Source organism: Psammomys obesus, unplaced genomic scaffold, assembly GCF_907164565.1.
Source record: "Psammomys obesus unplaced genomic scaffold, mPsaObe1.curated_primary_1811, whole genome shotgun sequence".
NCBI classification, from domain to species: Eukaryota; Metazoa; Chordata; class Mammalia; order Rodentia; family Muridae; genus Psammomys; species Psammomys obesus.
In genome coordinates this window covers 9,277,311-9,293,636 of record NW_026596134.1, presented here as the reverse complement: position 1 = coordinate 9,293,636, position 16,326 = coordinate 9,277,311, and the positions used below count along the sequence as shown (strand labels likewise).

Below are 16,326 nucleotides of genomic sequence, written 5' to 3'. Positions count from 1 at the left end.
GGTATTTGAGAGCTGGGTCCCAAAGGTCTAAGCCCTGCCTTCGGCATGCCTCAGATCGCCCATTCACTACCTGGGGAGGTTTTGGGCCTGAACTTTTCACATGAGACCTGGTTTCCTGCTGCTGCTGTGGCCTGCACCTGAGGACAAGGGACACCCTGTGCGAGGTCACTGCTGATACACAGCTTTCTTCAGGCTACAGCTCCTAGCAGTTATGTAATCACACTCACTCCCCTACGCCACCAGAGACCAAAACTGTCCACCACAAGACAAAGTGGCAACAGAACCGAGGGACACCTTGTCACCAAAGGAGCCCATCCCAAAGACAAGCCACCTGCATTGTGTTATCATTAGCGAGCAAAAATGCAGCCCTGTGGGAGCCAAAGGACAGAGCGCTGCTTTGTAGACAGCACAGGGCCAAGTGTATTTGGTGGCAAACAGCAGCCATCCCAAAGCTCAGGCATGCACACTTCTTAGCTCCTCAAGTAAGAGAGCTTCGTATAAACCCTGGGTAAGCTTTCTGTGCAGGGAAATATCACCTCGTATGTCCTGCAGGGGCCCCTCCAAGACGCCAAGCCCTGTTAGACCTGGGAATCAGAGAAAACTCAACCATTTCTGAGAAGGACTCTGAGGTGTAGGAGGGACCTCCCAGACACAGGCAGAAGAGGTCCCATGCAGAAGAGGCCGTGCGCTATGGAGTCCAGCCCTTCTCTGCACAGATCATTGGCCATGCCGGCACCGGCTTGGCAGAGCAAAGGGGGTGGGGCATAGGCCTTTACCACGAAGGGGAGGCTCTGTGGAGAAACCTGGGAGCCATCATCTGAGTTGTACCTGGCTGGGCAGGGCAGGTGAACATGGTGGCAGCAGCGGTCACGATAGGCCTATCCAAACTATAAGCTCCTGGACCCCAGGAGTTCCCACAGGCCACCTGCTTACCCAGGCTGGAGGAGGAGGGCTCTTTCAGGCTAGCTTGCGGGCTCTGGAGTGACAGGGGCAGGGAGCCACAGCATGTTGGGGTCCCACCATGTAAGTGACTGATTTGTAGGAAATATAAAAGGGCAAGCAACCCCTCCCGGGGCCTCAGCAAGGCCATCCAGTGGCTCTATAGTCGGCAACCGGTGTGAATGTTCTGGAGACAAGGACCAGTCAGAAGAACTGAATGCCTGCCCAGCAGTCGCTACCTGCTCCAGTTGTTAAAAACCCAGTTGTTTCTTGCTGTGGCATTAAAAAACAAGTTGTGTGTGTGTGTGTGTGTGTGTGTGTGTGTGTGTGTATGGCACCTGTAAATGCTCAAAAAAGGGCTAGGGTATGTGCTTCCATTACTCTCTCATGAACCTGAGGCTCATATTTTCTTGGCTAGGCTGGAAGCCAGCACGCTCTGACGATCCCTGTCTCTAGTGCTGGATGCCTGGTTTGTTACACAGGTGCTGGGACCTGAATGCCACCAGTCCTCAGGATGGCAGAGCAAGCACCCTTAACTGCCGAGCCACCTCTCCAGACGCCCCCCCCCCCCAGCCTAGTCCCCCAAGTCCTGACTTGCTGGGGAGCCTACTCAGCAGCCTGAGTACTGTCCGCTTGGGGTGGCTTCTCCTCCGCTGATGGGGCTCCTGGGGTTGGCCCCCGAAATCATTCCCCAGGATTTGGTGGATGCGATTATGGAGGCTAGCCTGCCCATGGTGTGTGGCAAACTCTCCTGTGATATTGACAAAGCCCTAGTCCCAGGGCAGACCCCACTCATCTCCTTTGGTGAGGACAGACACCAGCAGCTAGTGTGCTGTGATGTCATGTTTGTGAAGATCGCGTTTCTGCAGAAGTGTAGGCCCAGGTCTCTGCTCCTGTTTCCACTCCTGGAAAGTGCAACTGCCCTCAACACCCGCATGGAGACCTGTAGAAAACGCTGCATCGCCAGGAGGCAGTTACTTGATCCCCGGGCCTGGTTTACCGGGTGTGACCCCGGGGAGGAAGGAGCTCCAGGGGATGGGACACCGCCTACCCTGCCACACCGTGCCTGTTCTCAAGGCAGAGACTGGGAATTCTATACCAAAAAGGCACAGCTGTCTTATTAAACGTCTTTCTTTTAAAGACTGTGACCACGTGTGAAATGCAGTTTGATCTCAGTAGTTTATTCCGGAGATAAAGCAGTGCAAGAGCCGGCCACGCCTCCCACCCCCTGTATTCAGGGTCAGGCCTGGGAAGGCGACGTACAGATATCATCAGGGTCAACACTCAGGTCCTGGAAACGTGGTTAGTCCTGGGGTTCTGTTTCCAAGAAAGCCAACCAGCTTCTCCTTGCCCAAAAGGTGCCCCACCATGGCTGCACTTAGTGGCCTTCCCAGGGCTGCTGGGTGCTTCCTCGAGTGTCTTTCATCATAATGGACCTTGGGACAATCCGAAGGTCTCATTCTCTTTGCAAAGTGAACTGGTATCTTAAGACACGAGATCACCCTTGGGGGGTCCCGGGCTGCTCATCCAGGGCTCCACCGGTGGTGTCCTTTCCTGTGGGCTCTGGGGCCAGTGGGTGGTCTACCAGCTGCTTCGGGGACACCGTGAGTCTGAAGTGAAAGTGACTTGCCACAAACACAGCAGGGCTGCGCCGGGCCTTGCTGCACCAGGAGGGGCTGGCGTGTGTGAGCAGGCGCAGGCCTGCTCTCTCACCTGGAAAGAGGGCTCCAGCTGTTGGCACAAAGAAGCAGGTATCCGTGTGGGCTAGAACACGGGGGCAGGCCTTCAGTTCTGTCTCTGCCACTCGGAAGAGATGAGGAGGTGGAGGCCTGAAGACTCGTGGAATGATTTGTTCAAAGTCCCAGCAACAATCTTGGGTCCTGGCAGACTCTGGGACTCCTAGCCAGGCGACCTCCCTCCCGGTCCTGGTGAGCAACAGGGACAGGGTGGAGAGGACAGTGGCCTGGTATATTCCATGGAGTCAGTGAAGACTAGCAATAGCCAGGGCCTTTGGCTACCCCCACAGGAAACTTCTTTTCCCTTCCTACAACCCAGATCCCCCATATAGAGCTCCCCAAAGGGTCTGCTGCTTCCATGGCTTTGGAGAAGCAAGGGTCAGCTGCACAGGGGCAAGGGTTAGCTTTGAAGGAGACCACACCTGGGCAAAGAGGGAGGGGGTGAGGTCTGGGTGTGGGCAGGTGTGGAGGAGAGAAACTTTCGCCTACTTAGCTGCAACAGCCTGGCCAGATATGGGCCTCCTTCCAGAGTGCCCAGAGCCTGGCCCACAGCAGCCATGAAGACAGACAGACAGACAGACAGACAGACAGACAGACAGACACACACACACCTGCATGACAACCACACACACATGCACGCACCCCACCTTACATTCAGACCTAGTGTTGAGAACACAAGCGTGTGTAAACTCAGTGAGGAGATGTGCACAGCAGGAGTTAGGCGGTATCCTCCAGGCTGGACCACTTGGCGTTCTGCTCCCCGCCTCATTCCGATCATAACATCAGAAAAATCAGGTAAAAAAAATTAAAACAGAGAAGCATCAGATCACTGGGAATTCTTATTAGTGTTCCTGTTTGGAGCTGCTGGCCCAGCAGGTGTGTCCCAGGCTCTGCACCGCCCCTCTGGGTCCTGGGCTCTGTGGCTACTGTGAGGAGGCCTTGGTGGCCAGGGAGGCGACACAGTGCTGCTGGAAGCTGGGTGACACACCAGTGGTGCAGCCAAGTCTCTGGTGCGGCAGCTTGGTAGAGCCACCGGCACCCATGGTGCCTGTTTCGGTCTCAGTCTTCCAGGGCGTATCCTGGCCCTTCATGCTGCCGCAGCAGCCAGGGCTGGCACTGCACGTCCGCTCGCCAGCCAGGCTACCCGCCGCTTCCGCCGGGAGCCTGTTGTGCCTCAGCGGGGCCACCTCCTCTGTGCCGCCAGCTCCACCTGTGCTCTGGCCTTGCAGGACTGTGGCAATGTGGTTCAGGAGGTCGGTAAAGAACTCGCTCACTCCCTCATAGCCTGGAGATGGAAACACGGAACGTACTGGGCATTAGCCAGGGCATAGGAGAGGAGAAAGATGCAGAAGTAATCGGCTCCTGGGATCTGGGGAGGCGCTTTCGGTACACCATTCACAAGGGAAACTCAGGCTCTGCACACAAGGCAGGGTTGGTGGGAGTCACGGGGCCTGGTGCATATGGTCCACACACAGGCTGGCCCCTGACCGCTGTCTGTCCCCTGAGTGTGGTAAGTCCTACAGCTCCAGCAGATACGGATGAATCTTATTTTTGTCTGGTACTGGCCTGGCTCACCCGGTGCTGTGGTTTGGGCCAGCAGTGTGCTTTCCAGAGCCTGGGTGTTAAATGCTAGTCCTCAGCTCAAGGAGGTGGTGAGAAGGAGATGTTCAGTCATGTCAGACACAACCCCTTTCCTGCTAGGCAGCTAGCTTCAGCTGCCAGTGCCCTGCCATTAGCTCAAATCGATGGGGCGAAATCAGCATGGATCGAAACCTTCAGAACCCAAATAACCTTTCCTCTGTGTGCTGTTGTCTCCGGTGTTTTGTTACAGTAACAGAATGCCAGGGACATAACAACCCAATATCAAGATGTACAGTCAAGAGCCGGCCAAGGCGTATTCCTCACGCACTCCCTCCCTAACACACCGAGTCTCGCCTCAGACCTGGGTCCTGGCCACTGTATCCATCCTGAGCTTCAGCGTTCTTGTCCACACAGCGAAAGGAGACCAGCCGTCACAGCTCAGGCTCCTGTGAGTATCACAGGAGGGCTGAAAACTGGGGGAGTCTGACCCAGCAGCCGCAGCCCAAACCAAATCTGTTCTCTCTCTTCCTCTCTCCCCAAAACACCTTCGGGGAGGCTATCTGTACCCCAGGCTCTGAGGATCAGCACCTAGGAACAGACCGCCCAGGCCTCCATGCCTGGCATAAAACTGCTGGTGAATACCTACAGGGAGAGCACTTTACCCACGCTCATGCGCGCTCACACACACCGCCATCTACTTAGACTGATGTGCCTGGACTAGAACCGGTACATGGCTACCAGAATGGGCTGGGGCTGGGGAGCCTGCCAGCTTTTTTTTTCTGGGGTGAGAGGCGGCCCTTAAGATCCTGGCTATGACCATAATCATGCCACAGTGTAACCAAGTGAGTACCAAGAGGTTAATAAAACCTTGGCATGTGTTCCAGGGACATTCATACTACTGGCACAAGCTGAGGAGGCACTGTTGTGGGGTCCAGGCCACTGGGCCACCTTGTGTCATTTGGCAAACTACCCTGTGGTTTTGAGGAAGCCTGAGGCTGTCTGACAAGCAAGGGCGCAAATGTTAAAGCTAACAAAAAGCGGCTGGCAAGCAGCACCCCACTGCCAATGCCAATGCCATCTTCACAACTCTGTCCCCAGTATACATATGGAGGGAAGCCAGCCACGACGGAGAAGACGGGGATGGCACCGTGCTGGCGTTCCCAGCGTGTCAGAGGTGCCAACCACTGGGCTGTGAGCTGCATGTCCCTTGGCCTGTTGCTACAGCCTTAGCCCATCTTACAGGGGACTTTGAGGGCTCCTTGAGTGCCCTTGAGGGTCACAAAGCTCCTACGTAATAGACCTGTGATCTAACCCAGATTCTCTGGTCCTGCGTACGTCTTCAACATCTGGTACTGAGAGGCCCCATGCAGGACCCAATATCCTGACAGCCCTGGGAAAGAGTGAAGGGCAAGGCAGACACAGGTCTAAGTGCAATGCAGGGAGGGGCGGAGCTCCAGGACCCAGTTGGGTTGCCAAGAAACCCAGAAGGTTGCTCCCCAGTAACCACTCTGCTTTAGCTCCTAGATGAGGCCCAGAGGACCATGTAGACAAGAGCAGAGAGGGAGGGAAAACTTCCCAGAGTATATCAGAGTCACCTGCAGGGCCTGCAGTAAACAGGCTGAGGTAGGTTGGTGTTTGTCAGCTTGGGAGGAGAAAACTAGCGGGGGGGGGGGGGGGAGGGATACCAGCTCCACCCTGCAAACCCATCTGTCTGCAGCACGGAACGCTGCCATTCGTACAGAAGTGAAAGTAGGGGCTGATGCGAGGTGGGAACCCCAGTGTTCTAAGCTATCACAGGTCTGAGAGTCTTAGCGAAGGCTCTGGACTTTTCTGGGACTGAAACCCTGAATAAAGTCCTTTAGCTCCCTGTATCCCCTCTCACAGGCAAGTGGAGGTCACAGTGGTCCTTCCCATACCACAGCACAAGGCAGGGTTAGTAACATATGCTGCTTCTGCTGCTCAGGCTTCCTGATCTCTAAAGCTGGGTGCTCTGCCTACCCCAACGCCTCACAGGCTTCCTGAGTAGCAGCAGGAAGCCTTTACATCTGTCAGGAACCACCAACGGGTGTGCCAGGTCACCCCCCAGACCCCACCCCCTCTGCCTGAGGCCCCAGGGACAATAGAACCCTTAGGCCATCCCTTGGGCATCAGGCTCACCTGCTTTGGCTGGGCTCAGCCTTACCAATCTGGCAGCCACAGACCCACCTCTGTGCCCCAATCCACTGGGACAGCCCAGCGCTTGGCTCCCCTGGCAACAGAGTCTAGGTTCACACTGGCTCTTGGTGACGGTCTCCCTGATCACACAAGAGCCCCTCCTGCCTTTGCGATGCATTTGGCTGTTGGGAGAGCCTGCCCATCACCAGTGGAAGGGTCTGTCCCCCTTCTTTCAAGGCTTTCTCAGTGGCTCTAAGGCACCCTCAAACCATTAGTGGGCTATACTCTTGGATCACGCCACATCTGTTTCATCTTTATGACACTCCTCAGACACAGCAATCCTCTCACTGTACACTCTGGTGACCTCAAAGGCCCCACCACCTACACCAGGGGGGCCGGGAAACTCAATGAGCTGGGTCTGAGCTGGATCAGGCACAAGCCACAGACAGAGGATGCTCCCATCTTGCCCAAGTCCCCGTCAGGCCTCAGAGGCTCCCTTCTGACCCTGTCTAGTCCCACTTCACACCTCCTGGTACCCCAGCTGCCCCACCCCCATCCTCTGCCTCCTCCCAATTGTGCTGTGGGCTCTGAGAACAGGACATATAGCTCCTGGCAGATGTCAATGACTGACAGATGGAGGCTGGCGGGCTCTTTGGGGTCCCTGGCTTTCTGCTTCAAACTGTGATGCTATGGAGGAGCTTATGTACTCTCTGGGAAGTTAAGGGGATATAGGCACTGAGTACCCAGCATGCCTGGGGCCTGGTGAGGTGGCTTCCTGGCCACTCACGCCCCTGAGTGGGGGTAGCCTGTTCTCCTTCCACATCAAGAGAATGAAGAATGCCCAGGAGTGATGAGCATTATTACAGCTACTCAGGAGGCTGGAAGGGGTGGGAGTGGGTATGAGGAGGGAGCTTAGGGCCAGCCAGAGGCAGGGATACCTGGGTCTGGAGAAACACAAGGCCCTGCTGGGGTGGCGGGCATGGAGACTCAAAGCAGGCCTCTGCCTCTTCTTCATCTGATCACCCACTCCACCCCAGGTTTCTGGGACAGGGTCTTGTTACTTAGCTACAATGGCTCAAAACTCATGGCAATCCTGCCTCAGCCTCTCAACTCCAGAGATGATGCACAGACCACTGGCCTTAGGGCCTGCAGGGGGTGAGAAGCCTGTGAGCATTGCTCTGCACATTCTACCTGCTCTTCCTGCCGGCCCAACGACTCCAGGCTAGGCCTCGGCTGGTGGCGATCCCCAGGGTCTATGGCTGAGTGGAGACCAGGGGTGTTCAGCAGTCAGGCTCCAAGCCAGAAGCATCTCCAGGCTCCAGCAGGGAGCAGGGACAGGATGGAGTGTGGGGATCTGTGTGACAGCAGACACTATAGTGGGAATGCTGAGGCAGGGCCTGGGCCTCAGCCTTGCAGCTCAGGACAGTGGAAGCAGCACTTGCCTGGGAGGGTCTGGCCCTGCCATTTCATGCTATGTGACCTCAGAAAAATGCTGCCACCGGTGGGGGAGGGGGGATCAGTCTCGATACCTGTGAATGATAGACGCTGAGTCTTTTCCAAGTTACTTTTAGCAACTTGGGTCTGGAGAGCCAGTGGGGTGGACTGATTAGGCCAGTGAGGGCCAAGGCTGGTAGCAGGATTGAGAGATGGGGGGAGGAGCATACAGTGCTGTGGGGTGCTTGGGTGTGGCGCCTCCCCACAGCTAGATATGTGGAGTCTCATTGCTCTCTAAGAGGCTGCATGGGGCGGTACTTGTCTTAGACCCCAGAATAACGAGGGACTCAGCCATTCCGACCCAGCCCTGCTGCTCACCTGGGAAGGCGTTGACATCAATGACCGCATGCTGCCCAGTCTGGTTGTTAATGATGATGTCGATTCCAAAAAGTGACACTCCCAGCGCCTGCCGAAGGGCCCGGGACAGTTCTCGGATAACCTCATCACTCGGTCTTTCAAACACGCCCTCGATCTTGTCCAGCTGTCAACACATACGCCGGTCAGGCTTCTGAGGCTAAGGTACCATTCACAGCATACCCCTCTCATAAACCCTGCCCACCCTTTCAGCAAGGAGGTGCCATCAACCACCAAGGCCCAAGCCTGCCAGGGCCTGGGGGCACCAGTGCACAAAGCAGGGTAGTTTGTGCCCAAGCACTACTGGAGAAGCTGATGTCAGTATGTTAGCAGGCAGGGAAATGGGCTCACTGAGGACCAGGGGCCAGTCCAGGGTCACAAAAGGGACTTATGAAAACAGACAAAGGTGGGGAGAGCATTAGGTCCAGATATAGCAGGGTAGAAATGGGGCACTTGGGTATCTACCAGCATCCCAGCATCATGCCATCTTTGCTGGCAGCCTATAGGAGTGGGGCTGAGCTCTGCAGGCAGCCATGGACTTCTCTCTTCCCAGCTGTGATGAACTAGGTGTTTGCAAGTAACACCCCATCCCACGTGATCCGGGCTTTCCTGCAGGTGATGCTGGCTGTTCCTCCTGCCCAACTCTAAGCCTGGCTTCTCACCGTGTTCTCAGGCCTCAAGCCCTCATCGGCCCACCCTGCCCCAAACACCTCCAGCGTCACACGTTTTTCTGCTTTCTGGAAAAGGCATGTGTCCTCACATACAGCTACGGGCCATGGCCTCTGATGAAGAACCCAGGAGGGACTGCAGGTGAGGATATAGATGCAAATCCCACCAGAGAGTTCTCAGCCCTGTGGACTTGGGGAGAGTACCCGGCTTGAGCCTCCATTTGAGATCTGCAAAATGGGATTGATCAGGCCTCCGTCTTAGACTTGCTGGAACGGCCAACAAGGTAGGGACAAAACAGGCCTTGCTGTGAGGAGGTGTAGCTCCTGAATACGAGGATGCAGACTACATCACCTCGTGATGAAATCAGTCACAACAGAGTACACACCAGCTGTCAGTAAGTACTGAGTTCTGGGAAGAGGGTTGGGTTCAAACCAAAGTGGGAAACAAAACCGAATCAAAAGCTTTAAACACTGGGCTGGTGAGATGGCTCAGCAGGTTGAAGCTCTCGCTACCAAGCCTGATGACCCGAGTTTGATCCCTGGGACCCACATGGTGGAAAGAGAGCATGATTCCTAAAAACTGACCTCTGACCGCCACACACAAAAATATATAAAAAAATTTCTTAAATGGCTAAGCACAGACTACCTTAGGGTCCAGACAGAATAGTCTATTAGGGGTTAAAAAGGGGTACTCAAAGAGACCCCTGGATGCCAATGGTAACTCTAGCACTTTCCCAGTGACCAAAGGTTCCAGACAGCCTTTAAATAGCCATCGGTAGACAAATGGACAAACTAGTTCATCCACATGGAGAAGAAATGGAGTTCTTCCATGCATAGCGCTGGGTGACAGGCATCAGATGGGGACCTAAGTGTCAAAGATCCCACTTATATAAAACGCCCAGCACAGTGTAAGTCCACTCAGAAGGAGGGTAGACCCGAGATGGCCAGGGGCTGGTGAGAGGAATGGGGACTGAATGCTCATGGGAACAGGGGGAGGAAATTGTTTTGGAACTAGGTAGAAGTGTGTCTGTGTAACATCGGGAGTGTGACAGTTGCTACTAAGTTGTTCTCTTTAGGAGCTGGACAGATGGCTGAGCAGGTAAGAGCACTGGCTGCTCTTACAGAGGGCCTGGGCTTGGCTGCCAGCACCCCCACACGGGATCTGATGCCCTCTTCTGACCTCTGCAGGCACAGCGCGCATGTGCAGACATACTCGCAGGCAAAACACTCATACACAGGCAATAAAAATAATTTCTTTTAGAAAACTATTTAAAAATAGCTAATTTTACATACGTGGGTTTTAATCTCAATTTAAAAAGCACAGAAAATTCTCTGTGTGGTGGTGTATACCTCTAACCCCAGCACTTGGGGTAGGAGCATCTCTGTGAATTTCAGCCCAATCTGCTTTACAGGAGAGTTGGGGCTACAAAGCGAGACCCTGTCTCAAAACAAGACAAGCGTACAAGTCGACACAAACTTGGCTCTGCTGACTACAGTCATGGGAGGAGGGAGCTTCAATTGAGCAAATGCCTCCATAAGACTGGGCTGTGCGCCAGCCTGTAGGGCATTTTCTTAATCAGACATTGATGGAGGTGGTCCCTGCTCATTTCGGATGGTGCCACTCCCAGGTTGGTGGTCCTGGGTTCTATAAGTAAGTAGGCTGAGCAAGCCATGAGAAGCAAACCTGTAAGCAGCACCCCTCCATGGCCTCTGCACCAGCTCCCACGCCAGATGCCTGCCCTAATTGAGTTCCTGCCCTGACTTCCTTTCATGGTGAGCTGTGATGTGAGGGCATAAACTAAATAAACCCTTTCTTCCCCAAGTTGCTTTGGTCATGGTGTTTCATCATAGCAATGGTAACCACAACTGGGACAACAACCAAATAAAGAAAAAAGCCCTGGTCACTAACACAAAGGATCTTAAAATAGACAGTAGGAGACTTCCAGACATGTGCTAAGCAGGGACAGACACATAGGCCCCATCCATGCCCTGCTGCTCAGGCTATCCCCACTGCTCTGCAGAACAGCAGGGCGCCTCCACGTCAAACCCTGATGTCTAGTGCCTGACCTAGGGAAAGCATTTCCTCAGGGGGCAGCCACCATCTGGCTACAATGGGCACTCAGCCTTGCCTGAGCTCTGCGGTCACTAGGGTCAGTGGCTTGGCCTAGCCCGGGATCACAACCGAGACAGAGATCAGCCTTGGCTTTCCTGTCTCCACTGTGTGGCCCTGTTCTGTCTCGTAACCTTCCTGGAACTTGTTTTTCAACCCCAGTGAATAGGCTAATAAAAATACCTAGGCCACGAGGACTACTGAGCTGATATCTGAGGCTCACAGCACAGTGCCTGGGATGGAGGCAGAGCTAGCCGATGCCTGTTACATGGCCTCATGACATGCTGTTTATAAGAGCACTTTCTTAGCTCAGCTGAAGAATCTCAGAAATCCTCCTGAAGCCATTTGATTATCCAAAACCAAACAGCCAGCCTAGGACTAGACAAAGGCATAGAGATGAGCGTGCAGACCCAAGCCAATTGAGCTGTGAGGATCTGGGAAAGGTGGAACGGAAGCTTTGAGCAGGTGCTCCTGTGGGTGGACCTGGTGACCCCCGACCTCTATGGCAGCTGACACTAAGCACTTACAGATGTACACATCAGACGCAGGCATTCCTAGTGACTCACGGTTCTCAGATACCCTGGGGCGAGATGAAGAAACTAAGGCTCGGGCAGGTGATGTGACTCAGGAAGGCCTCAAGCAGGCAGTCCCACGAGAACCCCCCTTCCCCTATGGCAGTGCTGGGGATGGATTGTAGGGCCGTGTGTGTGTGTGTGTGTGTGTCCATCCGTGTCCCAAGAGCCTGCCACTGAGTTATCCGCTGGGAGCCTATGCTTAATAATCCCTTGAACTGACTCTCAGCAGTGAAAGGTGTTTGGGGTCTAAAAGCTTAGGAAACGGTGAGGCCCACAGTCCAAGGTAGGAGAGGAGGGGAGGCCTTCAGGCTAACAGAAGTCTCTGCATAGTACTCTTTGGGGCAGGAGGGTGATGAGCGGAGGATGCTCTGGCCACTGGTTCCTGGGAAGAGAATCAACTCTCAGCTCAGCTTGAAGGTGTCTTGGAGGGTGATGTCCCCAGGGAGAAGGCTGTGCTTGACACTCTGCATTTTTTCCCTTCTGAAGAGTTCGGTGTGGTGGGTGGGAGTTTGGGGTGATCACAGGCCTCAGGTGTGTGTGTGGGGGACCCTGTTGTGTTCATGCAGACCCTTTCCATTTCTTGGATGACGAAGGAGGCATCTGGCCAACAGGGTGGCCACCACCAAGAAGAAGGCGACTTTAGGGCTCACTGCTCCAAGCCCTCAGAGCGTGCCTCTGGCACAGGCTAACAGTCCCAGCGGCCATCAGTCAGTCCTATACTATGCAAGGACATCATCAAGGACAGCTTCTCAAGAAGCCCATGGAAGGCCAAGTCCCTTCTGCCACCATGGTGAGCAGGGTTCTCAGTGGCCTGGTGGGAGGGGCAGGGTGCCTGTGAGCCTGACATGTGGGAAGAGAGCCTTCCCACAAAAGAGGCAGTACCTATATCGCTCAGTGTGCACATCCAGCTCTGTGTGTAAAAGTCTAGAGACATGAGTTCAATCCTAAGACCACACACAGAGGTAGGACAGAAAGAACCAACTCCACAAAGTTGTCCTTTGACTTCCAAACACACGCATGTACGTACACACACATACACAAAGTTTAAAAAGATCTGGTGGTCCAAAACTTTCCTATTTGTTCCAGGGGGACATCAATCAATATCCCAGGGGACAGCAGTATTGTTCCAGGACCCAGGCAATGCCGTGCTGTGCTTTATTTTTTTAGCAATCTGTTGCATCTTCAAAGGAATCACAAATAAGAAACTGGCTGAGCTAGTGGCACACACCCTTAATCCTAGCACTCTGGAGGCAGAGGCTGGCGGATCTGTGAGTCTGAGGCCAGCCAGAGCCGTACAAGGAGACCCTGTCCCAAACAAAATGGAACTGCTAGGCTGCTGAAGTCAGTGGTCAGGAACACAAGGTTAGGCCAGGGCACTGAGACCAGGTCAGGTGCCATGCACTGGCAGCTTCTGTTAATGAGTCCAGTCAGGAGAAGAAAAAGAACCCACCCAGACCTCCCAGAATGCCTGGCTGCACCTCAGAAGAGCAGGAAGCCAGCAGAGGCCCGACTTCTGGGAGTGGGAGGGAGAGAAGAAGACTGTAGCCCAAGGCATTTTATGTCACCAGCAAGGAAGGAAAGTTCTAGAAGCCTCAACTTTGCAATCAGACAGGTGGGGCTCAAATGTCTGCTTGCCTCTGTGTGGACTCAGCTGGTGATGTCTCCAAGCTGGTCACCCTTTCTACAGAGCTGCTGCAAGGCCATCAAGCACCCACTAAGCCTGACGTAGTGATGCTCACACTGACCACCAGCCATGTCAGGAGTGAGGATGCCCCATGGGTGAGCTGCCACACTGTAAGCAGTCCTCACCAGGCCCACTGTGCTCACCTTGCCAGGCACAGGCAAGGCTGTGATGCCCACTGACATATGACTATGTGGGCCTTTCGTATGGAGGCAAAGCTCCTTCTTCTACCTGCCAGACAGCTCAGCTGGGAACCCCATGGGCAGAGTACACTCTTATCCAGGCTCAGGCCTGGCGTGCAGGCCATCCATGGATGAGACACATACCTCAGTGAGGACTGATGAAGACTCCGGCTTTGACACGTTGTGGCTGTTGAAGAAGATAGACTCTCGATCTGAAAGAACAGAAGACACAGAGCGGATTAGACTTGGAGACGGACATACCAAAACAGCAGGGGGCAGCACCACCCCAGCCACGCTCTGGGTGGCCTCAGGCGCAGCAACCGCAGCAGCCCTGGGCTCTTGGGAGCTAGGCACCGGCAGTTGCATCAGGTCCTAAGTTTCAATTCGTCCTCCCTCGTAAAAATGAGTGGCTTACTGCGACACCTTCACTACCGTCTTATAACACCATATGTGGGGTCCTTAGCACCTAAGGCTGCTCAGGAGACTGGGAAGAGGGGGGCAATGGAATGGGACACTGTGCACCCAGATATCAAAGGTCTGGAAGCATCCTGAGGTGAAGATGCCTATCAAATGCCATTTGATCCAGATACCCTCCCCGCCCCCGAATCAGGTGGCCACTCATATATGAGCTTAACACACACAGGTTCCCAACTGCCTAATAGGAACCTGAGCAAAGGCTTCCACAGGCTCACCCAGGAAAGCCTCGCAATGTCCCAGTCTCCTCTATGCCACGTGTCCTATTCCACAGCTGCTGCCACCCACCATCCCTCAGCCCTACTGGACACCAGAGAGGCAGCTCAGTCCCAGGAATGTGATGGTGCGTTCATTTATGCCCCTGGTACAAACATCCTTGAGGTGTGAGCCATGGTCACTCCGGGAGGATGTAAGCTTGGCTGGGCAGTTTGCAATGTCCTCAAGCACTTGGAAGCATGGACACACTAGGGCAAGAATCACAAAACCACAAGCCTAGGGGTTGAGTTCTGGCCGTTACCCCCTCATAGCCCCACCCCCACCAGGAATAAATAGTAGAGGGCCAATCTGGGCTAGAAGACCCCAAGGGATCCTGACAACCCTTGCCCAAGTTCTTGCAAAAAGAGGTGTCATGGACCCCACTCTGCAGGACACGGTGATTATCCTTGGGACCCAGGCCCCCCAAGCACAGGACAAGATGGGTACTGGCTGGGGGCCTGTGTGCCAAGGGCTCAGGTGCCTGTTGCGGCTGCCTTGACCCCCAGCAGCTCCATGACTCTACGGCGCCATAAAAATCATGCACAAGGAAGTGATTCAGGCAGAGCCAAGCAGGCAGGCGCTGAGTACCTGGCATCCTTCCCGCTAGTGGGGCACAGAGGCCCCTGGCCACCCCGGTGTGCCCGACAGTCCTCCCGCTGCTCCGACCAGAGCCAGTCCAGACGGGGGGCATGAGAGATGGTCCTGGGGAAAATAAACACCCTGCGGGACTTGTGTCAAGCACGCCCACTGGTCCCTACACTCGGGTACAAGTGAACCTTCAGGGGGTGGCAGAGGCTGGCAGGCTAGAGGCCAGTCCAAGGCTTCATCCCATAGGATGGCTCTCTGGCCTTCTGTAGGCGCTGCTAACCTTCTCCTCCTGGAGCATCCCAAACTCGGGGAACCTCCCACCCAAGTCTCTATAGGTCCCCAAGAGCAAAGGCCAGAACAGCAGAGCAGGCCTGTGGTATGAGGACAGGTCACCAGGAGCTGGTGGACACAGCAATGCTCAGGGAAGCAGGGAAGCCTGCAGGTGCCTGCACGAAGGGCACACAGGCAGTTGACTGGTGCTAGGAAGAGACAGCACCAGAGACCTGTGATGTGTACAGCACTGGCCAGATCATGTCCCTAACATGACAGATCAAGTGTACAGAAAGCTCAAAGGAAAACTGTCCAGGCCTGGGGCACTGTGACGTAAGGACTACGAAGTGAGTGGTGTCCTGGGCTGAGGAATAGGCCCAGCACCATCCCATGTGCAACAGAGATGGGGAGAGGGAGCAGCTTCCAGCCATGCATGCTATCAAGAGACTGAGGGGAGCTGGGATGGGTTGGAGGTGTTTAGGTGCCTGGCTCTTAGGAAGCTCTGAGACAGCTGGTTCTGCTAACAGATGGGTGAGGCCTGGGCCTTGCTCCCACCCCTTAGCAGCAGCAAGGCCCCTGCTCCCAGGAGAACTGCTCCTGGACAAGTCCCACAACTCAGCATGGGGGCCACCCTCAAGTTCCAGTAAGAATGGGAGGCCAAGGGGATGGGTGGTAGGATGGTTTTGCTCTCAGGGAGAAAAAAAAACATACTCAAAAGGAGGGTACGTGACCAGACTGGCTCAGATATCTCAGCAATGTAGACTATCACCATGCTTGTTTTCAGCCTCTGTGCTTAGTCTCCTGTTTGTCCCCACGGAGTATGCCACCACCCTGTCATTGAACCCCGACTCTGCAGAGGTGCCAGCTTCCCTGCTCAGCCCTTCCCATGGGGCTCTCCTGGTGTTCCCATCCCCCATCCTGGTGTTCCAGTACTTCCCCATGTCCCCTGAAGCCCTCTTCTCCAATAAAACTGGCCCTCCAGTGACATCTCCCCCGTGTGCTATTCCTCACTGGAATACACACTGCTCACGAACCAGCCTGGCTGGCTCCTGGCTGGTCCTCTAGCATGCCACCCTGGGGGAGTCTATGGCATGTTTAATAAAAGCAGCATCTTATGACTTTGGGCATCTTGTCAGCTCAGCAAACTACAGACTGTAAACCACGTTACCTGCATCTGCAGTCTCCTTGGAGAGCACAGCCCCACCTGCTCATTTGCATATCACTTTCACCCAGCAATAGCATCAAATGACAGGGACAGCCCTGGA

General features: G+C 54.7%; 1 protein-coding gene across 1 annotated transcript in view; it reads right to left on the bottom strand.

The window, feature by feature from the left end:
- Window positions 1–2,099: 2,099 nt before the first annotated feature.
- Window positions 2,100–16,326, bottom strand: part of Itpk1 (inositol-tetrakisphosphate 1-kinase) — a 134,151-nt gene continuing 119,924 nt past the window's right edge. The window contains exons 8-11 of the mRNA XM_055593157.1: window positions 14,792–14,905; window positions 13,619–13,686; window positions 8,223–8,385; window positions 2,100–3,960 (exon numbers count right to left, since the gene is read on the bottom strand). Of these exons, the coding sequence (XP_055449132.1) occupies window positions 3,599–3,960; window positions 8,223–8,385; window positions 13,619–13,686; window positions 14,792–14,905 (707 nt within the window). The 3' untranslated portion in view covers window positions 2,100–3,598. The remainder of the gene's footprint in view (window positions 3,961–8,222; window positions 8,386–13,618; window positions 13,687–14,791; window positions 14,906–16,326) is intronic.